Source organism: Kogia breviceps, chromosome 12 (assembly GCF_026419965.1).
Source record: "Kogia breviceps isolate mKogBre1 chromosome 12, mKogBre1 haplotype 1, whole genome shotgun sequence".
Taxonomy (NCBI): domain Eukaryota; kingdom Metazoa; phylum Chordata; class Mammalia; order Artiodactyla; family Physeteridae; genus Kogia; species Kogia breviceps.
Genome location: NC_081321.1, coordinates 88,136,354 through 88,162,128, shown reverse-complemented (window position 1 = coordinate 88,162,128; position 25,775 = coordinate 88,136,354). Strand labels below are relative to the sequence as shown.

At 37.2% G+C, this 25,775-nt stretch overlaps 1 protein-coding gene across 7 annotated transcripts in view; it reads right to left on the bottom strand.

Annotated features, from left to right (window-relative positions):
* Nucleotides 1-25,775, bottom strand: part of RIC8B (RIC8 guanine nucleotide exchange factor B) — a 122,046-nt gene that overhangs the window by 51,335 nt on the left and 44,936 nt on the right. For all 7 annotated transcript variants that reach the window (XR_010835909.1, XR_010835910.1, XR_010835911.1 and 4 more), the window contains exon 4: nucleotides 19,615-19,709. Coding sequence is in view for 3 of the 7 variants with exons in the window: in XM_059082012.2 (XP_058937995.1) it covers nucleotides 19,615-19,709 (95 nt within the window). In the remaining 4 variants the exon portion in view is untranslated. The remainder of the gene's footprint in view (nucleotides 1-19,614; nucleotides 19,710-25,775) is intronic.

The window sequence follows — 25,775 nt, the reverse complement described above, 5'->3', positions numbered from 1 at the left end:
ATTTGACTGACTAGTTCTTTAAAACACAAACACAATAAGTTCGGAAGTGACTTTTAGGAGACAATTAAATTTCTTCTTTTTCAAAATGAGCCTTTAATATTATTTGGCATTTACTGACTAACAGAAAATAAAGAGAACTGTTTCAAATACACACATGACAAATTAGAAAGAACAGATGTTAAATGGACACACACAATCATATGATGTCATGTCACTTTCTGAAATGCTAAAATAGGAATTAGTGAGCTTTAACACTAGCTCTTTAATTTTATTATGATACAATACTAGCTTTGCAGTTTTTCCTTGGGATTTTAAATCCTTTTGTGGATCCACTGGTATCTTATTATTCCTTAGATTACAACATAAAGCATTTGAGAAACACTGTATATAAGCAGCTTATCACAGAGGCAACATTAAAAACCAAATACTGTAGGATTAAATTTTGTCCTTTCTAGATATAGAAATACAATTTTTAGATCATCCCTTATTTCATAAGACATTTGCAGAAAATGGTAAATGGTGCTTTTTCTCCTTCTCTTGTCCCCAGATTTCTTTAAAAGAGGCCAACATAACTACTTCGAATCTCTATCCCCATAGGCCTTTCTTTCTATGTATTAATGAAATAATGAGCCTGGGATGCGCACCAGTAGGGGGAACCCAAACCTTGTATTTTTTGGTATTCCCTAAAAATCTTGTTCCGTTGCTCAGCGTATAAGAGATTAAAATTGTTAGTGTTTAATTGACACTAACAATTTAAAAATTAGACATGCTCTCAATTCATATATTTTCCTTCATGCATTATTTCATGTTTTTTCTTTTAAAAGGAGAGGTGGTGTTCTGTGCTAACTGGATCTTAAAAGCCTGTGCCTCAGAACTTCCTGATAAACAACAATGGAGAGACAGGCATTACATTTCCTAGTGACAGAGAAGCAGATCTAAAAATAACTGCATCCTGACTAAAAATAAACTCTTGCAAATATAATTTAAAAGTCTAACCACTTGGAAACCAAATTCAGGGCTTAATCTAACTGATGCTGTCTTAATTTAGCCCAGAGTAGTTCCTTTTAATTTAGATTATAGTGACACCCTCAAATATAAAACAAAATAAACAACAACAAAACAGAAATAAAATACAAAATATTTTCTCTCCTTTACCCTGAAGTGTGGTGGCTGCATTTCTCCAAGAATGAATATTTCTTTTCTTTCTTTTTATATTACAGGAAAAAAAATTCATAAGAACTCAAAGTTGAAAAAGTAGACAATGGAGAACAATAACTGGTAAAGGGCACCAAAAAGTCAGAACCAAGAACAAAAATAATTTAACAAGTCCTATAAATGAATGGTTCTTGGTAAAGTACAAGTTATTTGGTTGTCCCCACTAAGAATCTACTACTGCTGCTGCTGCTGCTATTACTACTACTACTATTCAACAAAGTTTCTAATTTTGATTATTTGTAAATAATCGCAATTGGCTGAAATATGATGCTTTTCCCTCAAACTTTCCTTTTAAAATTTCTGCAAACATCTGTAGTTCCTTATCTATAGATAAAAATACTGTACTTCTGACTTAAGCATTTGGAAACTGTTATTAAATATCATAGATTCACTGGTGTTAAAAGAAAAAAAATAGAACTCTACCTTAGAATTACTTTCTAAAACTGTAAAAGCCACTTTGAAATGTTAGGAGTTTTTTTCCAACACACAGAGCAATAGGCTGGAGTCCACCAGTAGTATGATTCTCTGAATCTACCATAGAGACCACACTGAAAAGTTTAAGGCAATTCATTTCATTACAAAGGAATGCTTCTCTTTAAATTCATTTAAAATAAGCAGTTTCCAGGAATTTTGTAAATTTAAGAAACCAAATGTAGAGTTTGATTCAACAAATATTTGGAGGTTTTAGGCTTTTCAAGAAAAGTTCCCATTTTCTTGTTTCTTATTAAACAACTGGGTTCCCAAACAACTACAAAATTAATTTTCTGGCTCACTGTGTTTGAGCTATTCTTTTTAAGTAAGGAAAGCCAGCTTTTTGAGCTGTCACTTCTCTGACAGTTTTATTTGTGGTAGAAGAGTGTATGAAATTCTCCAGCTACCAGGAAGTCAGTGACTATGCACAGATCTGCACAATGGTGTTTGCATTCCTACTCCAGGGGGTAGAAATACTGTGTATATTACTCTCCCCTTTTCAGCTTCCTAGAGATCATTAATCACTGGGACATGACATCCTCCCACTCATACTCCCAGCCCCCTCCTGATATGCAGATTCAAAAGCAGGGCCTATTTAGAGCTCCTTAATGCTCTGATTAAAGCCTTGATAGTTGTGGGAGAAGGAAGGCAACCTAAAATCCAGGCCTGTATCAATCGAGGGGCTAAACAATTTAATACCAGATGACACTAAGGAGCATGATAACAGTACAAACAGACCTACAGCTGTTGGCAAACTTTCCTGGTCAAATGTATCTTCTTTACATTTGGGGCTCACATATCTTTTTCATGGCTGGAAAATCTACTTAAATGAACCTCAAGACCTCCAAAAGATTTTCACATGTAAATACCTAAGTTTACTTTAGTCTAACTCAGTTCAGTAATTATTTATTGATTACTTATGCCAGGCATTTTTTAGGCAGGTATTATGAAGGAAATAGAAATAAATCCCTGCCCTTCTGGAGCTTATTTTCTAGGTGTAGAGAACAGTCAATTAAAAGTAAACAAACAAACAAAAAAGTTAATTGAATAAAAGGTGATAAATGGTCTGAGGGTAAAATTCAGGAGGGTAAAACAGGACATGTGAGTTGTAATTCTGAATAGGGTAGTCTGAACAGACCTCATTGAGATGGTGTCATTTAAGCAAAGACTTAAAGGAAGTTAGGGAGTGAGCCCTGTGACTACATGCGGGAAGGGCGTTCCAGGAAGAAGGGCAGGAGCAAAGGCCCCAGGGCAGGAGCAGTGGCATGTATGAAGAACTGCAATGAAGTTGGTGTGGCTGAACCACCACACACAGGGAGAGGAGTGGGACAGGAGCTCAGCTGGGTAACAGGGGGCCAGATTGGTTTTACAGGCTATTACTACTTTAGTTTTTATCCTAAATGAAATGGGGAACCACTACAGGGTTTGGCATAGTAATATACTCTATCCTTATGTTAAAAGGATCACTCTGGCTACTGTGTTGAGAACAACTAGTAGGACGTCAAAGGTGAGGAAGACCAACCAGTTAGGGTGTTATTATAATAACTCAGGTGAAAGAACACGGTGGTAATAGTGCAGTGGTCTGATCTGGCTACATTTTGAAGATTTCCTGATAGGCTAGTTGTGGGGTGTGAGAATCCAAGGTTCTAGCCTTAGCAAGTGGAAAGCTAGAGTTGCCATAAATTAAAATGGGAAACACTGCAGGAGAAGCAACATTTTAGGGGAAGAGTAAGAATTTAATCTTGGATATGTTAAGTTTGGAATGTCTGTTATACTTCCAAATGGAGATGTTAACAGGAAGTTAACTGTAAGAGTCAGGAGATCAGTGAGGGAGATCTGGACTAGAGATATAAACTGAGGAGTCATTAGCATGTAGATGGTATTTAAAGACCAAGACTGGATTAGATCAGTAAAGGAGTGAATGTGGATTGAGAAACTACGAGAGATAGGCCTGGGGCACTCTGCCATCCAGAGGCTGAGTGGGAGAGGAAGAAATTACAACTAGTGAGGTAGGAGGGAAACCAAGATAGGATGGTATCCTGGAAGAAAGTATATCAGTAAGAATGGAGTGATAACCTGTGGTCAAATGATGTGGATCAAGTAAGATGACAACTGAGAAATGTCCACTGGATTTAGCAACACAGAAGTGACCTTAATGATAGCCATTCTGGTGGAGTAGTGGGACTAAAACCTGAGTAGACTAGATTCAAGAGAGAATAGTAGAAGAATCAGATAGTCGATACCTAGAGGAGGTTTATTGCAAAGGGCAAAAGAAGACTGGAGCAGCAAATCCAGGTGGCAAAGTGTTAACCCATAGGGACCTGGTCATTGTTCTCTAAGTGTGCTGTAGCCATAGTCTCATTTCTGTATTTGTCCATGTTTTCTCCTGTTTAGAATGGTCTCATTCTTTAAGATTAGCCAAGTCTCACTTTATTCTCAACAAATATTTACTATGCCTTGTACTAGATGCTAAGTATACAAAAATATGCTTCTTTTCCTAAGAGAAGACAGCATAACATAATTTGTAGAGCAATGGGTTGAATTCTAAGTTGTCTCCTAGAAAAGTGTGCCTTGGGCAAATTACATGACATATTCTAGGCCTTGGTGTCCTTAATTCTAAAGTAAAGGGAAATAAATTTATCCCATCAGGTTGATGTGAGGATTAAATGAAAAAAGGCATGCAAAGCACTCTGCCTGGTACATAGTAAATGGCAGCTATTAAGTAGCTTTTGCACAGCAGACATACTATACTATAGGAAACAGCAAATATCTGGAAGAATGAGAGAATATGGTATCTGTGGGGAAACGAAGACAGGTTCCTAAGTCTAAAGCAAAGGACAAGGCCTCTAAAGGACAGGGCCTTAGTAGGCATTAAGCCAAAAAAAGTGTGTGTATGTGTGTGTAGAGTGGGGAAGGGGGATTATAAAGGGGATTGCCATGATGAGATACATGTTACAGCCAAATGGGTTACTGATGACCTTAAACCAGTTGTGCTGGCAAAGGAGTAGGTGCAGAAGCCAGAAAAACAAATTTCCCAGATGCGTTTGCAGATCATTAATAAATGCATAGTGACAAAAGAAGTTTGCTCTTAATCATAAAAACAGAGGGGAGCCACAAGAGGATTCTAAGCAGAGAGTTACTTTTTGAAAATCAACTCTGCACGCAGTGGAAAGGATGGACCAATCTGTCAGGTTAGGTAAATTCTTCCCACAGGACAGAGCAGCTTGAGTTTAGAACTGGAGAAAGAAGGTGGTCTGACAGATCTGGGGTTAGGTGCTTGAACACTGGCAGGACAGGACAATTAGGGAGTAGAGAGAGGTGAACCAAATGATGAACCAATGCTTTAGAATAGAGAGGGAAGAAAGGAAACCTTAAGGAGGCTTACAGGTAGGAGAAAAAGGAATCACCAGGGGACCAGAGGTCTGGATGAGGATGGAGAACAGGTACAGTATGAGTGAGGAAGACTTTCCTCATCATTCTAGACCATAGTGAGCATGTTATCTGAATTCTATTAGCAATTATTATTTGGATAATTAATTTACTGGGAAACTACTCAAAAACTATCTTGTGACATCTATTCTTATCTTGATTGTTATTTAACTTTTCATAATATTCATGTCTTGTTTCCCCATTTATACTCTATGTTCCTCCAGACTATGCACTACGGTGTGGAATCCTTCAAGAACCTAGCATGGTACTCAGCTATAGTTCAGATAATATCTGTTCACCTAGACAACTGTTATTCACAGTGAGAATTAGGTTAAAGAGCTAAGAGCTTTAATAACAACAAAAAAGAAAAATACCGTCTCCCCAATCTCTCCAAACTCTCCTTTTTCTGTATACCTATATAAGCTTGTTTATGTGTAACACAACACTCATCAAAACAAGTGCACATATTCACTTAGCAGCCTCTTTTACCCCCTAGTTGGTGAGCCCTGGAGAACAAAGATTATACTGTATTCATCTTTGTTGCCTCCAGAGCTCAACATAGTGCCTGACACATAGTAAGTGCTCAGTTAATAAATATAAACCAAAATGAAATGGTGCGATTTTCAAACATTTATTAGAAGTCTGCCATGTGTAAGACATGCTTACTTTTTTTACATTTTACATTTTGCAATATGTGTATCAAATCAACACACTGTACACCTTAAATATATACCATGTTATATGTCAATTATATCTCAATAAAGCTAGAAAAAACAGACATTATGCTTAGCACTGTAATGAGGTGTCATTAGGTACTAAACTGTCCCCTTAAATATGTGAGATAAAATGAACTGGTTTAAACAGAGAACAACAACAACAAAAAAGCAGGGAGGTAAGTACTTTTTTTTTTTTTTAAATTTATTTATTTTTTTTATAAAGCAGGCTCTTATTAGTTATCCATTTTATACATTAGTGTATATATGTTAATCCCAATCTCTCAATTCATCACACCACCACCCCACCACTTTCCCCCCTTGATATCCATACATTTGTTCTCTACGTCTGTGATTTTATTTCTGCCCTGCAAACTGGTTCATCGGTACCATTTTTCTAGGTTCCACATATATGACTTAATATATGATACTTGTTTTTCTCATTCTGACTTACTTCACTCCGTATGACAGTCTCTAGGTCCATCCACGTCTCTACAAATGACCCAATTTCATTCCTTTTTATGGCAGAGTAATATTCCATTGTATATTTGTACCACAACTTCTTTATCCATTTGTCTGTCAATAGGCATTTAGGCTGCTTCCATGACCTGGCTATTGTAAATAGTGCTGCAAAAAACATTGGGGTGCATGTGTCTTTTTGAATTATGGTTTTCTCTGGGTATATGCCCAGTATTGGGATTGCTGGGTCATATGGTAATTATATTTTCAGTTTTTTAAGAAACCTCCATACTGTGCTCCATAGTGGCTGTATCAATTTACATCCCCCCCCCAACAGTGCAAGAGGGCTCCCCTTCCTCCACACCCTCTCCAGCATTTCCTGTTTGTAGATTGTCTGATGATGCCCATTCTAACTGGTGTGAGGGGATAACTCAGTGTAGTTTTGATTTGCATTTCTCTAATAATTAGTGACGATGAGCAGCTTTTCATGTGCTTCTTGGCCATCTGTATGTCTTCTTTGGATGAATGTCTATATAGGTCTTCTGCCCATGTTTGGATTGGGTTGTTTGTTTTTTTGATATTGAGCTGCATGAGCTGTTTATATATTTTGGAGATTAATCCTTTGTCCATTGATTCGTTTACAAATATTTCCTCCCATTCTGAGGGTTGTCTTTTCATCTTGTTTATGGTTTCCTTTGCTGTACAAAAGCTTTGAAGTTTCATTAGGTCCCATTTGTTTATTTTGTTTTTATTTCCATTACTCTAGGAGGTGGATCAAAGAAGATCTTGTTGTGATTTATGTCAAAGAGTGTTCTTTCTCTGTTTTCCTCTTAAGAGTTTTACAGTGTCCAGTCTTACATTTAGGTCTCTAATATGTTTTGAGTTTATTTTTGTGTATGGTGTTTAGGAGTGTTCTAATTTCATTCTTTTACATGTAGCTGTCCAGTTTTCCCAGCACCACTTATTGAAGAGACTGTCTTTTCTCCATTGTATATCCTTGCCTCCTTTGTCATAGATTAATTGACTACAGGTGTGTGGGTTTATCTCTGGGCTTTCTATCCTGTTGCATTGATGTATATTTCTGGTTTTATGCCAGTACCATATTGTCTTGATGACTGTAGCTTTGTCGTATAGTCTGAAGTCAGGGAGTCTTATTCCTCCAGCTCAGTTTTTTTCCCTCAAGACTGCTTTGGCTATTTGGGGTCTTTTGTGTCTCCATACAAACTTTAGGATTTTTTTTTCTAGTCCTGTAAAAAATGCCACTGGTAATTTGATAGGGATTGCACTGAATCTGGGGATTGCTTTGGGAAGTATAGGCATTTTCACAATATTGATTCTTCCAATCCAAGAACATGGTATATCTCTCCATCTGTTTGTATCAGCTTTACTTTCTTTCATCAGTGTCTTATAGTTTTCTGCATACAGCTCTTTTGTCTCCTTAGGTAGGTTTATTCCTAGGTATTTTATTCTTTTTGTTGCAATGATAAATGGGAGTGTTTCCTTAATTTCTCTTTCATATTTTTCATCATTAGTGTGTAGGAATGCAAGAGATTTCTGTGCTTTAATTTTGTATCCTGCAACTTTACCAAATTCATTGATTAGCTCTAGTAGTTTTCTGGTGACATCTTTAGGATTCTTTACGTATAGTATCATGTCATCTACAAACAGTGACAGTTTTACTTCTTCTTTTCCAATTCGTATTCCTTTTATTTCTTTCTCCTCTCTGATTACGATGGCTGGGACTTCCAAAACTATGTTGAATAACAGTGGTGACAGTGGTCATCCTTGTTGTTTTCCTGATCTTAGAGGAAACGCTTTCAGGTTTTCACCATTGAGAATGATGTTTGCTGTGGGTTTGTCATATATGGCCTTTATTATGTTGTGGTAGGTTCCCTCTATACCCACTTTCAAGAGACTTTTTATCATAAATGGGTGTTGAATTTTGTCAAAAGCTTCTTCTGCATCTATTGAAAGGATCATATGGTTTTTATTCTTCAATTTGTTAATATGGTGTATCACATTGATTGATTTGCATATATTGAAGAATCCTTGCATCCCTGGGATAAATCGCACTTGATCATGGTGTATGACCCTTTTAATGTGCTGTTGGATTCTGTTTGCTAGTATTTTGTTGAGAATTCCTGCATCTATATTTATCAGTGATGGTGGTCTATAATTTTCTTTTTTTGTAGTATCTTTGTTTGGTTTTGGTATCAGGGTGATGGTCACCTCATAGAATGAGTTTGGGAGTATTCCTTCCTCTGCAATTGTTTGAAAGAGTTTGAGCATACGTGTTAGCTCTTCTCTAAATGTTTGATAGAATTTGCCTGTGAAGCCATCTGGTCCTGGACTTTTGTTTGCTGGAAGATTTTTAATCACAGTTTCAATTTCATTACTTGTGATTGGTCTGTTCATATTTCCTATTTCTTCCTGGTTCAGTCTTGGAAGCTTATATCTTTCTAAGAATTTGTCCATTTCTTCAAGGTTGTCCATTTTACTGGCATAGAGTTGCTTATAGTAGTCTCCTAGGATGCTTCTTTTTCTTGATGAGTCTGGCTAATGGTTTATCAATTTTGTTTATCTTCTCAAAGAACTGGCTTTTACTTCTATTATCTGTGCTATTGTTCTCTTTGTTTCTATTCCATTTATTTCTGCCCTGATCTTTATGATTTCCCTCCTTCTATCAATTTTGGGTTTTGTTCGTTCTTCTTCCTCTAGTTCCTTTACGTGTAAGGTTAAATTGTTTATTGGAGATTTCTCTTGTTTCTGAGGTAGGCTTGTATTGCTATACACTTCCCTCTTAGAACTGCTTTTGCTGCATCCCATAGGTTTTGGATCATCGTGTTTTCGTTGTCATTTGTCTCTAGGTATTTTTTGAGTTCCTCTTTGATTTTTTCAGTGATCTCTTTGTTATTTAGTAGCGTATTGTTTAGCCTCCATGTGTTTGTTTTTTATGTCTTTTTCACTGTAATTGATTTCTAATCTCATAGTGTTGTGATCAGAAAAGATGCTTGATATGATTCCAATTTTCTTAAATTTACTGAGGCTTGATTTGTGACCCAAGATGGATCTATCACGGAGAATGCTCCGTATGCACTTGTGAAGTGTAATCTGCTGTTTTAGGATGGAACGTCCTATAAATATCAATTAATCTGGTCTATTGTGTCATTTAAAGCTTCTGTTTCCTTATTAATTTTCTGTCTAGATGATCAGTACATTGGTGTAAGTGAAGTGTTAAAGTCCTCCACTATTATTGTGTTACTGTCGATTTTCCATTTGATAGCTGTTAGCAGTTGCCTTATGTATTGAGGTGCTCCTATGTTGGGAGCATATATATTTATAATTGTTATACCTTCTTCTTCAATTGATCCCTCGATCATTATGTAGTGTCCTTCTATGTCTCTTGTAACATTCTTTAAAGTCTATTTTATCTGATATGAGTACTGCTACTCCAGCTTTCTTTTGATTTCCATTTGCATGGAATATCTTTCTCCATCCCCTCAACTTTCAGTCTGTATGTGTCCCTAGGTCTGAAGTGGGTCTCTTGTAGACAGCATATATATGGGTCTTGTTTTTGTATCCATTCAGCAAGCCTGTATCTTTTGGTTGGAGCATTTAATCCATTCACGTTTAAGGTAATTATCGATATGTATGTTCCTATGACCATTTTCTTAATTGTTTTGGGTTTGTTTTTGTGGGTCTTTTTCTTCTCTTGTGCTTCCTGCCTAGAGAAGTTTCTTTAACATTTGTTGTAAAGCTGGTTTGGTGGTACTGAATTCTTTTAGCTTTTGCTTATCTGTAAAGCTTTTGATTTCTCCATCGAATCTGATAAGAGATCCATGCCGAGTAGAGTAATCTTGGGTGTAATTTCTTCCCTTGCATCACTTTAAATATGTCATGCCACTCCATTCTGGCTTGTAGAGTTTCTGCTGAGAAATCAGCTGTTAACCTTATAGAAGTTCCCTTGTATGTTATTTGTCGTTTTTCCCTTGTTGCTTTCAATAATTTTTCTTTGTCTTTACTTTTTGTCACTTTGATTACTGTGTGTCTTGGAGTGTTTCTCCTTGGGTTTATCCTGCCTGGGGACTCTCTGGGCTTCCTGGACTTGGGTGGCTATTTCCTTTCCCATGTTAGGGAAGTTTTCAACTATAAGCTCTTCAAATATTTTCTCGGGTCCTTTCTCTCTCTCTTCTCCTTCTGGGACCCCTTTAATGTGAATGTTGGTGCATTTAATCTTGTCCCAGAGGTCCCTTAGGCTGTCTTCATGCCTTTTCATTCTTTTTTCTTTATTCTGTTCCACAGCAGTGAATTCCACTGTTCTGTCTTCCAGGTCCTTTATCCGTTCTTCTGCCTCAGCTATTCTGCTATTGATTCCTTCTAGTGTATTTTTCATTTCAGTTACTGTATTGTTCATCTCTGTTTGTTCTTTAATTCTTCTAGGTGTTTGCTCTTTAATTCTTCTAGGTCTTTGTTAAACATTTCTTGCATCTTCTCAATCTTTGCCTCCATTCTTTTTCAAAGGTCCTGGATCATCTTCACTATCATTATTCTGAATTCTTTTTCTGGAAGGTTTCCTATCTCCACTTCATTTAGTTGTTTTTCTGGGGTTTTATCTTTTTCCTTCATCTGATACATAGCCCTCTGCCTTTTCATCTTGTCTTTTTGTGAATGTGGTTTTTGTTCCACAGGCTGTAGGACTGTAGTTCTTCCTGCTTCTGCCCTCTGGTGGGTGAGGCTATCTAAGAGGCTTGCGCAGGTTTCCTGATGGGAGGGACTGGTGGTGAGTAGAGCTGGGTGTTGCTCTGGTGGGCAGAGCTCAGTAAAACTTTAATCTGCTTGTCTGCTGATGGGTTGGACTGGGTTCCCTCACTGTTGGTTGTTTGGCTTGATGCAACCCAACACTGGAGCCTACCCAGCTCTTTGGTGGGGCTAATGGCGGACTGTGGGAGGGCTCATGCCAAGGAGTACTTCCCAGAACTTCTCCTGCCAGTGTCCTTGTCCTCATGGTGAGCCACAGCCACCTCCCGCATCTGCAGGAGATCCTCCAACACTAGCAGGTAGGTCTGGTTCAGTCTCCCCTGGGGTCATTGCTCCTTCTCCAGGTCCCAATGCGCACACTACTTTGTATGTGCCCTCCAAGAGTGGAGTCTCTGTTTTCCCTGCCCTGCTGAAGTCCTGCAATCAAATCCCGCTAGCCTTCAAAATCTGATTCTCTAGGAATTCCTCCTCCTGTTGCTGGACCCCCAGGCTGGGAAGCCTGACATGGGGCTCAGAACCTTCACTCCAGTGGTTGGACTTCTGTGGTAAAAGTGTTCTCCAGCTTGTGAGTCACCCACCCAGCAGTTATGGGATTTGATTTTATTATGACTGCACCGCTCCTACTGTCTCATTGTGGCTTCTCCTTTGTCTTTGGATGTGGGGTACTTTTTTGGTGAGTTCCAGTGTCTTTCTGTCAATGACTGTTCAGCAGTTAGTTGTGATTCCCATGCTCTCAGAAGAGGGAGTGAGCGCACATCCTTCTCCTCCGCCATCTTGAACCAATCTCCAGGGAGTTAAGTACTTTTACACACTGAGGGGGGTTCCCTGGTGGAGCAGTGGTTTAGATTCTGCCTGCCAATGCAGGGGACACAGGTTCGAGTCATGCTCTGGGAGGATCCCACATGCCGCGGAGCAACTAAGCCCGTGAGCCACAACTACTGAGCCTGCGCGTCTAGAGCCTGTGCTCCACAACAAGAGAAGGCACGACAATGAGAAGCCCGCACACTACGATGAAGAGTAGCCTCCACTCGCCACAACTGGAGAAAGCCTACACACAGAAACGAAGACCCAACACAGCCATAAATAAATAAATAAATAAATAAATAATAAATAAATAAAATACACACTGGCTCTTTTGGGTAAAAAAAAAAAAAAAAAAAGCTTTGTAGATGCTAATGTGTTGAATGAAAGAAATTAGGCTGAAAAGCTGCAAGAAATTAAATCAGATCTGGTCCTCCCCTCTCCTTTCTTCTCTAGTGTATAGGCAATCCCCATCTTTCCCCTTGTCTCCAAATGAAACAAAATCACAACCACATTCACATGCAACTTTTTTTTGGCTACTGTTTATGCATAAGCTTACTGATTATGGACAAGAGAGCTCAAAATACTCTCAGGCAGATATTAGAGTTGGACAGAATTAGGATGTCATTTAATGTAGCCAAAAAGGTGGATCATACCAACAATTTACTTATTACCATAAGTATAGACAAAAGGAAATGAAATAGAACAAACAGATTTTAGAAACTATATAAGATGCTGATTAGTGGAAAGGAAGTCGACATCAAGGTCAGCTATCTTTGTGAACTAACTCATTTTATCTCTATGTCCATGTCCTCCTGATTTATCTAGGGAAAAAAGAAAAAGGCACTGTCTTACACAGACAACATATCAGAAAAACTGATGCTAAGCCATTTTTTGACTCACTCATCTCCTAGAGCAACTTAACAGGCTCCTGACATGCCTACCAAGCATCTGGCTTGAGAAAATCTTAGAGTAACAGAAAACAGATTTCACTACACAATCTCAATATATACAAAGAAATAGCTTCCTAAACAAAACATCAAAATTCAATAAACTTCCACAATGTTCACTGCAGCTCTATTTACAATAGCCAGGACATGGAAGCAACCTAAGTGTCCATCAACACATGAATGGATAAAGAAGATGTGGCACTCATATACAATGGAATATTACTCAGCCTTAAAAAGAAATGAAATTGAGTTATTTGTAGTGAGGTGGATGGACCTAGAGTCTGTCACACAGAGTGAAGTAAGTCAGAAAGAGACAAACAAGTACTGTAGGCTAACACATATATATGGAATCTAAAACAACATTAAAAAATGGTTCTGAAGAACCTAGAGGCAGGACAGGAATAAAGATGCAGACGTACAGAATAGACTTGAGGACATGGGGAGGGGGAAGGGTAAGCTGGGACGAAGTAAGAGAGTGGCATGGACTTATATATACTACCAAATGTAAAATAGGTAGCAAGTGGGAAGCAGATGCATAGCACAGGGAGATCAGTTCAGTGCTTTGTGACCACCTAGAGGGGTGGGGTAGGGGGGGTGGGAGGGAGACGCAAGAGGGAGGAGATATGGGGATATATTTATATGTATATGTATAGCTGATTCACTTTGTTATAAAGCAGAAACTAACATACCATTGTAAAGCAATTATACTCTAATAAAGATGTTAAAAAAATTCAATGAACTTTAAAAAAGAGCTTTAGTACTAAACATTGGATCTAAAGGCTAATATGCTCATTATAATAATAGTAACAGAAGTAGCAGTGGCTGCAGTGTTTTGGCAGTGGCAGTAGCGGTTCCTCCCCCATTTACTGAGAGCTTACTCAGTGCCAGGGATGGATGGCTTTACTAATTTCTCATTTAATCATTATTACAACACTTTGAGTTTGATTACAATACATAACCATACACCACACTACCTAGGTTTACCTCTTTCATTACATTTTTCCTTAAAATAAAAAAAGCAAAAAACAAACTTAGAAATTAACTTCAAAAAATGGAATGAGATGTTACCTTGAAACATTCTGATTATTTTTAAAATGATGCCTTAAACACACACACACACACACACACACACACACACACACACACACAAATTCTTTTCAGGGTCACTACAAATGGGCAGAATTTAGTAGATATTACAACTCTAGTAAGGTTCTTAGAATAGCCCTTTGAGGTTGGTATAGTATTTTTTCTGCATTTAAATGGATTAGCTTAGAGTCATTACTACTCAAATAATACTAATCACTTTAATTCTGATTAAAGGGACGTGCAGGGCCAGTCCAGATAAACTGTCATGTCAGCAGCAACCTCAATCTCCCAGGAAAGCCTTTTAGCAATACATATAAATCTTGTCTATGGCTCTAGGGGTATTCCTTCTTATTTACAGTGTAGCTAATAGATATTTAACCAGAGCAACTTATAGAAGTAAATTTAAAGAAAAATATATTTTAAATTTAAGAAAAATAAATATTTAAAGCAAATATCATCAGAAAGTAAAATAAAGAAATCTGTACTTTAAAAAAATCTGAGTGTTAAAACCTCTATATATTTGCTCTCTTTTGAGGAATACTGGGTACTGTTTTAAAATATTAAATTCACTCTTCAGAGAAAGCCTTAGCAATGTTTTTGTGACTACGGTAACAATTCCCATCAGAACACTTTCTTCTCACATCCTTGTATGAATGCCATTTAACCTGTGATGTGTAATTTCCAAAATAAATAAATAAATAAACACACACACACACACACACATACATACATTTATACCTGGGCTTATAAACTCATTTTTTTGTGGTTTTAAGTTTTAATAGCTAGACTTCTAGAGTCTCTTGATTATGAAAAATTAGACCAAAATGCTTAATAAAATCTTTTTAACCTTAAGAAACAGGAAACATCTCGAATAAACAACCTAACCTTGCACCTAAAGTAATTAGAGAAAAAAGAACAAAAAAACCCCAAAGTTAGCAGAAGGAAAGAAATCATAAAGTTCAGATCAGAAATAAATGAAAAAGAAGTAAAGGAAACAATAGCAAAGATCAATAAAACTAAAAGCTGGTTCTTTGAGAAGATAAATAAAATTGATAAACCATTAGCCAGACTCATCAAGAAAAAAAGGGAGAAGACTCAAATCAACAGAATTAGAAATGAAAAAGAAGTAACAACTGACACTGCAGAAATACAAAAGATCATGAGAGATTACTACAAGCAACTATATGCCAATAAAATGGACAACCTGGAAGAAATGGACACATTCTTATAAATGCACAACCTGCCGAGAATGAACCAGGAAGAAATAGAAAATATGAACAGACCAATCAGAAGCACTGAAATTGAAACTGTGATTAAAAATCTTCCAAAAAACAGAAGCCCAGGACCAGATGGCTTCACAGGCAAATTCTATCAAACATTTAGAGAAGAGCTAACACCTATCCTTCTCAAACTCTTCCAAAAGATAGCAGAGGGAGGAACACTCCCAAACTCATTCTATGAGGCCACCATCACCCTGATACCAAAACCAGACAAAGACGTCACAAAGAAAGAAAACTACAGGCCAATCCTCAACAAAATACTAGAAAAAAGAATCCAACAGCACATTAAAAGGATCATACACCATGATCAAGTGGGGTTTATTCCAGGAATGCAAGGATTCTTCAATATACGCAAATCAGTCAACATGATACACCATATCAACAAACTGAAGGAGAAAAACCATATGATCATCTCAATAGATGCAGAGAAAGCTTTTGACAAAATTCAGCACCCATTTATGATAAAAATCCTGCAGAAAGCAGGCATAGAGGGAACTTTCCTCAACATAATAAAGGCCATATATGACAAACCCATAGCTAACATCGTCCTCAATGGTGAAAAACTGAAACCATTTCCACTAAGATCAGGAACAAGACAAGGTTGCCCACTCTCACCACTCTTATTCAACATAGTTTTGGAAGTTCTAGCTACAGCAATCAGAGAAGAAAAAGAAATAAAAGGAATCCAAATCGGAAAAGAAGTAAAGCCATGACTGTTTGCAGATGACATGATACTATACATACAGAATCCTAAAGATGCTACCGTAAAACTACTAGAGCTAATCAATGAATCTGGTAAAGTAGCAGGATACAAAATTAATGCACAGAAATCTCTGGCATTATTATAATACACTAATGATGAAAAATCTGAGAGCGAAATGAAGAACACATTCCCATTTACCACTGCAACAAAAAGAATAAAATATCTAGGAATAAACCTACCTAAGGAGGCAAAAGACCTGTATGCAGAAAATTATAAGACACTGATGAAAGATGATACAAATAGATGGAGAGATATACCATGTTCTTGGATTGGAAGAATCAACATTGTGAAAATGACTCTACTACCCAAAGCAATCTACAGATTCAATGCAATCCCTATCAAACTACCACTGGCATTTTTCACAGAACTAGAACAAAAAATTTCACAATTTGTATGGAAACACAAAAGACCCCGAATAGCCAAAGCAATCTTGAGAACGAAAAATGGAGCTGGAGGAATCAGGCTCCCTGACTTCAGACTATACTACAAAGCTACAGTAATCAAGACAGTATGGTACTGGCAAAAAAACACAGAAATATAGATCAATGGAACAGGATAGAAAGCCCAGAGATAAACCCACACACATATGGTCACCTTATCTTTGATAAAGGAGGCAAGAATATACAGTGGAGAAAAGACAGCTTCTTCAATAAGTGATGCTGGGAAAACTGGACAGGTACATGTAAAAGAATGAAATTAGAACACTCCCTTACACCATACACAAAAATAAACTCAAAATGGGTTAAAGACCTAAATGTAAGGCCAGACGCTATCAAACTCTTAGAGGAAAACATAGGCAGAACACTCTATGACATATATCACAGCAAGATCCTTTTTGACCCACCTCCTAGAGAAATGGAAATAAAACCAAAAATAAACAAATGGGACCTGATGAAACTTAAAAGCTTTTGCACAGCAAAGGATACCATAAACAAGATCAAAAGACAGCCCTCAGAATGGGAGAAAATAGTTGCAAATGAAGCAACTGACAAAGCAATAATCTCCAAAATTTATAAGCAACTCATGCAGCTCAATAACAAAAAAACAAACAACCCAATCCAAAAATGGGCAGAAGACCTAAATAGACATTTCTCCAAAGAAGATATACAGATTGCCAACAAACACATGAAAGAATGCTCAACATCATTAATCACTACAGAAATGCAAATCAAAACTACAATGAGGTATCATCTCACACCAGTCAGAATGGCCATCATCAAAAAATCTAGAAACAATAAATGCTGGAGAGGGTGTGGAGAGAAGGGAACACTCTTGCACTGTTGATGGGAATATAAATTGATACAGCCACTATGGAGAACAGTATGCAGGTTCCTTAAAAAACTACAAATAGAACTACCATACGACCCAGCAATCCCACTACTGGGCATATACCCTGAGAAAACCATAATTCAAAAGGAGTCATGTACCAAAATGTTCATTGCAGCTCTGTTTACTATAGCCAGGACATGGAAGCAACCTAAGTGTCCATCAACAGATGAATGGATAAAGAAGATGTGGCACATATATACAATGGAATATTACTCAGCCATAGAAAGAAACGAAAGCGAGTTATTTGTAGTGAGGTGGATGGACCTGGAGTCTGTCATACAGAGTGAAGGAAGTCAGAAGGAGAAAAATAAATACCATATGCTAACACACACATATGGAATCTAAGAAGGAAAAAAAATGTCATGAAGAGCCTAGGGGTAGGATGGGAATAAAACACAGACCTACTAGAGCATGAACTTGAGGATATGGGGAGGGGAAAGGGTAAGCTGTGATGAAGTGAGAGAGTGGCATGGATATATACACTACCAAACATAGGGAGGATAGCTAGTGGAAAGCAGCCACATGGCACAGGGAGATCAGCTAGGTGGTTTGTGACCACCTAGAGGGGTGGGATAGGGAGGGTGGGAGGGAGGGAGATGCAAGAGAGAAGAGATATGGGAGCATATGTATATGTATAACTGATTCACTGTGCTGTAAAGCAGAAACTAACACACCATTGTAAAGCAATTATACTCCAATAAAGATGTTAAAAAAATTTTTTTTAAATTATATCTTTTTAGAGGATATGATTTATTGCAGTTAATCTGATTATTTTTAAAGACACAGCTTCAAGAAAATTAAAGGAAATTTTGATCTGTAGCTGCAGAAAGAAGTATACTTTTTAATTTTGAAGAAAACAATCTTTTGAAGGCTTGCAGGGCAGAGTACATAAAGATAACCTCCCAACAAACTCAGTACAATATCAAATAATAAACTGCCAATCATAACTAAAATAATATGGGTATGACTGAAAAAGAACAAGGGTATGTTTCATTTTACACTCTGGTTGTATTTCTATAGTTTTATTTAAGCCATATTTTGGAAAACAGAATACTATAAATGCTCAAAAGGTAATTTCTACTATTAGAAGGACTCAGTTTTAAATTATTTGTAAAGCAGACTTAATGCCGAAGTTATTTGTTGGCAGATTTGAAATTTATTTGAATTGTTTAAAATGTCATTTGTGTTCTTATGGAATAAAGCACCATAAGCAAGCTCATGTTAAAGTCAGAGGTCTTGTTACTAGAAATCTGATACAAAATAGTAAGAGAACTAGAAAGATGCACTAATACTTCTTCAGCTGTTCTCATAAAATAACTTTTTTTAAAAAATAAATTTATTTATTTATTTTTGGCTGCATTGGGTCTTCATTGCCGCGCGTGGGCTTTCTCTAGTTGCGGCAAGCAGGTGCTACTCTTCGTCGCTGTGCACAGTCTTCTCGTTGCAGTGGCTTCTCTTGTTGCGGAGCATGGGCTCTAGGTGCGGGGGCTTCAGTAGTTGTGGTTCTCGGCTCTAGAGCACAGGCTCAGTAGTTGTGACACGTGGGATCTAGAGCCCAGGCTCAGTAGTTGTGGTTCATGGGCTTAGTTGCTCTGTGGCATGTGGGATCTTCCCGGACCAGGGTTCAAACCCACGTGCCCTACATTGGCAGATGGATTCTTAACCACTGTGCCACCAGGGAAGCCCCAAGAATGATAACTTTTAACAGCAGTCCATAATAGCTCTAATAGGCAAGTCACAAAAATTGAACTATTTTATATATATTAATACTTGAGACTGTGGCCCAGTTCTTATAAGTTTTAAAAATTTAATTAATGTTGCTTAAGATATACTTTTTGGTAAATACTCTTACAATGAAAATAGTGAGAGTATTAGTTTAAGTGTAGTAATTAAAATCAGGGTTCAACCCCAAGCTCTTTCACTTATTAGGGTTGAACAATCTTGGAGAAACTGCTTGATTTTTCTGTGACTCAGTTTCATCATGTATTGAAAGGGAAAAATAGTACCTACCTCATAAGGCTGGTGTGATGATTAAAAGAAGTTAATCTTTATAAAGCACTTAGCATAATGCCACACACAGTATTCAATAACTGTGTGCTATTATTATCGTTGTTCTGGGTTTTATTGTTGAATGCAACAAATGCCAAATTCTCTTCTCTTGTTGGGGCTTAATATAACAAAGTCAAAGGAGACAGAATGAAAATTTCTCATCAGGGCATAGTAATGATTTCCGACCTACCAGCTACCCAGTTTACTGTAATATTTTCACTTTCTTGTGTTTATAACAATTAAAATTAGATGCATAAAAACAGTAAAAACTTATTATGTCTTTCACTGAAATATCAGTAGAGGTTACCTACCTGTGTAGCTCTTCTGTTTTGTCTTCAGTTGGACCTACGATTAGTAAACAATGGCGAAGAACAGCTGCCATGACACGAAACTGATGAGAATCACCCTATGGCAAATAAAAGAGAGGTGAGGAAAAATTGGGGATTGAATGAATGCCTTAATGAAGGAGTCTGGTACATTACTGCAACCCTGGGAGTCATCCTATGGCCCATCTAACCCCCCAAACAGTTATTCTTATGCCATACATAATAGAAGTCAGGATATTCTAGGAAGAATTCCCAAGTATTAACAAAGTATTAACTAAGTGAATTGTCATCATCTCATGAACAGCTACAGCCACTGCCAGAAATGGCTGAAACCATAAGTTGTTGATCTATCCTTCCCCTTATGACATGTCAGGCAAAGAGAAATATGATCAGCATCTATATATTACCTACTCTGTTTTACCTGTCCATAAGATTTAATTCAACTAGGGATCTTTTCCATTTCCAGAAAGTCTAGATTCTTTTGTTGGATACTATACTGTTCCAGTTTACGTGTCATTATAAAAATTCAAACAGATATAATACCATCACATATTTTAGAAGCAGGTTGTACATCCTTAATAAAAATGTCTTATCTCTTAACTTTCAAAAACAATGGATTAAAATCTATATCAACTTCATTTCAATGAATCTTCTTAATCTCCTAGTTCCTCCAAATCTTGTTCCTAGTTTCTCCAAAGCGACCAGCAAGTGATGAAAAATTAGCACTCTGAGTTTAATCTCCTATTTTCCCAATGTTTACTCATTGGTAGTGGTATTAGACACACATAGAGTCAGACGGAAGGCAAATAATAGGAAATAAGCTAAGCTCTGAATAATCACTTGGTTTACCTCCTAATTTATCGTGAGATCTTGGGCCACTACAGTTTTTTTAATCATCTGAATCAAGGTTGTACCTTTCTTCTTCCAAATTTTTAGTAATTAAGAAGACATATGAAATTATGATAATTATCTATTATAATCAGATCCTGGATATGTTATATTTCAGGCAGGTTCCAATTACTTCAAAAGCTATTAAAAATTTTAAAGCTCTGTATATATATAATTGATTTCAAGTCTGTGTAAAGTGAAATATATTCACATATTATACATGTATAGCCTATATTCATATATATAACTCAGCCCTTCTAGGAAGATGTCTTTTATAAAATCTAACAAACAATAGCACAGTTTCATTACTCATAATGTGGATAACAATATTTTAAAATAACACCATCATGTGTAGATTTGGAAGAGATGAAGGTCTCAGTGGCATAACAGAAAAAGCACTTTACTTAGAGTCAAGAGTCTAGGTTGTGACCTTAGGCAAGTCATATGGCTTCTCTAAGCCAAAGTTTCCCCATATGCATCTCCACAAACATGAGATTGTTAGGGTTGTAAAAGGATTAAATTAAAGAAGATGATACACATGAAAATGCTTAGTACTTTCAGTGAAATATTTGAGGGTGAGGGGAAGGATGAAGCAGGAAGGAAACAAAAGGTAAGACTGACAGAGCTGAAATGAGTGATAACGAAATTATTGCGTGTTGGGGAGGGGGACCAGTGGAATGCTAGAGACAATAAGGGTTTGGAATGAACACTGTTCCACTTGCCATCCATCTTAAATGCCTGAATCAAAATTCTCTAATATGCAAATATACTTTTACATACCCCACGTTACATGAAGCACACTGAAATGCATGTGAAACTCATCCATTACTTCTTAACTCTTAAAAAGATCATATTTTCCTTGGTTTTGATAATTAACTAGGAATGCACTTCCTTTTAAACTAGATTTTCCTTTATTTTAAATATCACATTCATTCTCTTCTCATGCTGATGTTGACAAGCCTCTTGCAAAACTCCATTTTGGTCCTTCCACTATTTGCAACTGTAAGTGAAAATCCTACTTCTTTCCATCCCCTTTGCTCCTGTCCCAATTTTCATGACACCAACTCCCCACTTGTACCCTATGTCTGCATGTCCTCTTTTACTGTAAACCCACTAAATTCTATTTCTTTACTCAAAACAACTACTGAAGTCCCGGGATTGTGTGCCTCTACTTTTAGTATCACTGACTCCTTTTCATCCTCCAGGCCTCAGAGAAGCCCCTTCTTTGACCACCTTATTTAGGTAGATGCCTTCTTTCATTATCTCTATCATTGTATCTTGTTATGATTTCTTTCAGGAAATCATAATCTGTAATTCCACATTTGTTTACATACTTACATATGCATTGTTGTCTCCATTCATCTAGTACCTTCACAAGTTTTAGAGGGCATGTGTTTAACAAGTGCTCAATAATTTTTAATGTAAATGAAAACTAAAACAAACAAAAAAGTGCTCAAATCATAAGTGTACAGCTAGATAAATTTTCACAAAATGAGCACGTCCATACAAACCAGCATGAAAACAAAGCAACGCCAAGATTGAGAAACCCAGAATTGCCCTCATGACCCCTTCAAATGACAGATCTGCTCTCCAATTGTAATTCTAACATTTAACATCATGGATAAGTGATTTTTGTTGTCATAAATTTTATATGAATGGAATCATAAAATATAGACCCTTCTGGATCTGGTTGTGAGATTCATCCATGTTGTTGTGTACAGTTGCAGTTTGTTCATTTTCATTGCTTGAGAGTGGTGCTATTCAAAGTGCAGTTTGTGGACCACTACTGGTCCACACCCTGTTTGCCTCTGATCTGCAAAGCCATGAGTACAGAAGGTACACCTGAACATTTAGAAACTTTTCAAGCAGTCTGACATTGTGTGTAATATTGTATTATACAAGAGTTCCATTCTGACAGCTAGGGAAAAAAATCTGGTCCCTCACAGTTAGGTTAAGAAAGCACTGCTGGCCACATAGCACAGGGAGATCAGCTTGGTGCTTTGTGTCCACCTAGAGGGGTGGGATAGGGAGGGTGGGAGGGAGACGCAAGAGGGAGGAGATATGGGGATATATGTATATGTATAGCTGATTCACTTTGTTATAAAGCAGAAACTAACACACCATTGTAAAGCAATTATACTCCATAAAGATGTTAAAAAAAAAAAAAGCACTGATGAATACAGTGAGTATATTACAATTCACTTATCCATCCTACTCTTGATGGACACTTGGACTATACTGAAGAGTGCTGCTATGAACATGCTTTCTTATATGTCATTTGGTATGCTGGGTCATAGGGCATATCCATATGACAGACTTTAGAAGGTACTGCCAAACAGTGTTTCAAAGTGTTTATACCAGCTTACACTCCCACCAGTTGCTCTACAGCTGTGCCAACACTTGGTATTGTCAACCTTTTAAATTTGTCATTCTCGTGGATGTGCAGAGATTTTATTATGCATTTTCTTGATGACTGATAAAGTTGAACACCTTTTCTTATGTCTACTGGTCATTTAGATAGCTCTTTTATGAAGTGCCTGTTTAAGCCTTTTGCATATTTTTCTATAGGGTTGATTGACATTATTTGCAGGACTTGAATATATTCTAGGTAGAGTCCTCTATTGCATATATGTGTTGAAAATATCATCTCCCATTTGGTGGCCTGTTTTTTACTTTCTTCTCTTGATGAACTAATTTTAATGAAGATGAATTTGTCAATTTTTCGTTTATGGTTTGATCTTTATTTTGTCCTGTTTTAAAAATCTTTGCCTATTTAAGAAATGTTTGACTTGTTTAAAATAAAGTCATGAAGATAATCTTCTGTTTCTTTCCAAAAGCTTTATTATTTTACCTTTTACATTTAAGTCTCTTATCCATCTCAAATTAATTTTTCTGTATGGTATAAGGTAGGGATTTAAATTTTTTTTTTTTTTTTTTTTTTTTTTTTTTTTGCAGTACGTGGGCCTCTCACTGTTGTGGCCGCTCCCGTTGCGGATCATAGGCTTGAGACATGCAGGCTCAGCGGCCATGGCTCACGGGCCTAGGTGCTCTGTGGCATGTGGGATCTTCCCGGACCGGGGCACGAACCCATATTCCCTGCATTGGCAGGCAGACTCTCAACCACTGCGCCACCAGGGAAGCCCTAAATTCATTTTTGATTGATTAAAAAAGCCCACCTTTTCCCCACTGCAATTCAGTGTTACCTGTATCATAAGTCAGTTGACTGTATATGTGTAGATTTATTTCTAGATTGTTTATTCTATTAGTCTGTCTCAATAAATATTTGTTGAATGAGAGCTATCATTTAAAATGTCTTACTTAACAAAGGTCAGAGTGTACACTATTTCCTACTATTGGTTGTTCTGCTGGGTGACTTTAAATAAACAATTTAAACTCTTTGATCTTTAGTGTTCTCATTTGTCAAATAAGATTAACACTCCTCCTATCTTATACAGATGCTTGAAAGAGTAAATATAATTGCTCTTTTTAAAACAATATACACAGTTTATACAACTGTCATTTACTTCTTTATGAGCTTAGTTTTGATATCTTTAGGGCATCAACAGTCTCTCCTCTGTAATCCTACTATCTCCAAAGGTTGAGAAGTAAAAAAATCTCTAAGACAAAGAGAGGAGGAAGAAAGAGAAAGCAAGCAGGCTTGTTGTGACAGTAGAAATCAAAATGAGATAACACTAAAAGAGAGGTGAAAACTCATGAAACTCTTTGGGATCTTTGTTGGGGGAGGGATCTTTTTATACAGGCTTTGCTTCTTATTTATAGATTCCACTACTGTACTATTGCTTTCTTCTCCTGTGCAACCTATGGAAGATTTTCACTTTTGTTTGGTAAAGGTATCAATATCCTCATACCTTTTCATTCAACGCTTCAACCGATCTAATCAATGCCTGAGAAAAAAGTCTGAAAGGAGAATACCTCACACCAATGAGTCGTAAACTGGTTTTGTTATCCCAGGGTAGTTCTCATTACTTCAAGGTTTAGGAAACTTGTCCTATGAAAATTCAATTTCAATTCTACACAAAGTGAAACAAATACACACTCACACACAAATGTATACACGCACTCTTACTTGGAACTATAGCTATACATCAGGTAGTATTTCACCCTATTGTCTTACCCTAGCCATTTTGCAGTTATTTGTCCTACTAAATTGCATATGTTCCTTACAGGCAAAGATTAAGTATTCCACCTCCACACCTTTTACATTTAACATGGTGCCAGGCATAAATGCTATTTTCTTTTCTTTTTTCTTTCTTTTTTTTTTTTTTTTTTTGCAGTACGTGGGCCTCTCACTGCTGTGGCCTCTCCCACTGCGGAGCACAGGCTCCAGATGTGCAGGCTCAGCGGCCATGGCTCACGGGCCCAGCCACTCCGTGGCATGTGGGATCCTCCCGGACCGGGGCACGAACCCGTGTCCCCTGCATCGGCAGGTGGACTCTCAACCACTGTGCCACCAGGGAAGCCCATAAATGCTTTTTTGAGTTAACTTACAAAAGGAAATATAAATGTTATAAAATAGTGTGCTGTATCTCCAAAAAGGCTAGAATCTGCTCTCTAAACAAAGTTATTAAATGTTTTAGGTTTCTAGAAAAATTAATAGTTTTGAAAATTTAAAAGGTATCATAAACTTTCCCTCCTCCCTGTCACTTTGGCTATTTCTCTTATATACTTCCATTATACAGATAGCAAACTGTATCACATTTTATTTCTCATAAAACAAATATTCATTGAACACCTACTCTGTGCTAGATATGTTGCTTAGCAGAAAGACTATGCCAGTGAGGTCAGATATACCCCCAAAGATCTAGAATATATGGCATTTGTAGTGTCTGTGCATTTCTGAGTTGATTCTTTTTTATTTTCAAACATATAGAAAATATAGAGAAGAACAGTAAATAATGTGACAAACAGTTATATATCCATCTGTTTACATGTCTGATTTTCCTGTGAGACTGTTAGTTCTCTGAGGGCAGAGATGCTTTATATTGCATTTTGTGTGCCTAATACAGAACTCTGCACATATTGGGCACTCAATAATAAATGTTTGTTGAAAAAATGATTCAGTTAAAAAACATTGGTATATGGGCTTCCCTGGTGGCGCAGTGGTTGAGAATCCGCCTGCCGATGCAGGGGACGCGGGTTCGTGCCCCGGTCCGGGAAGATCCCACATGCCGCGGAGCGGCTGGGCCCGTGAGCCATGGCGGCTGAGCCTGCGCATCCGGAGCCCGTGCTCCACAACG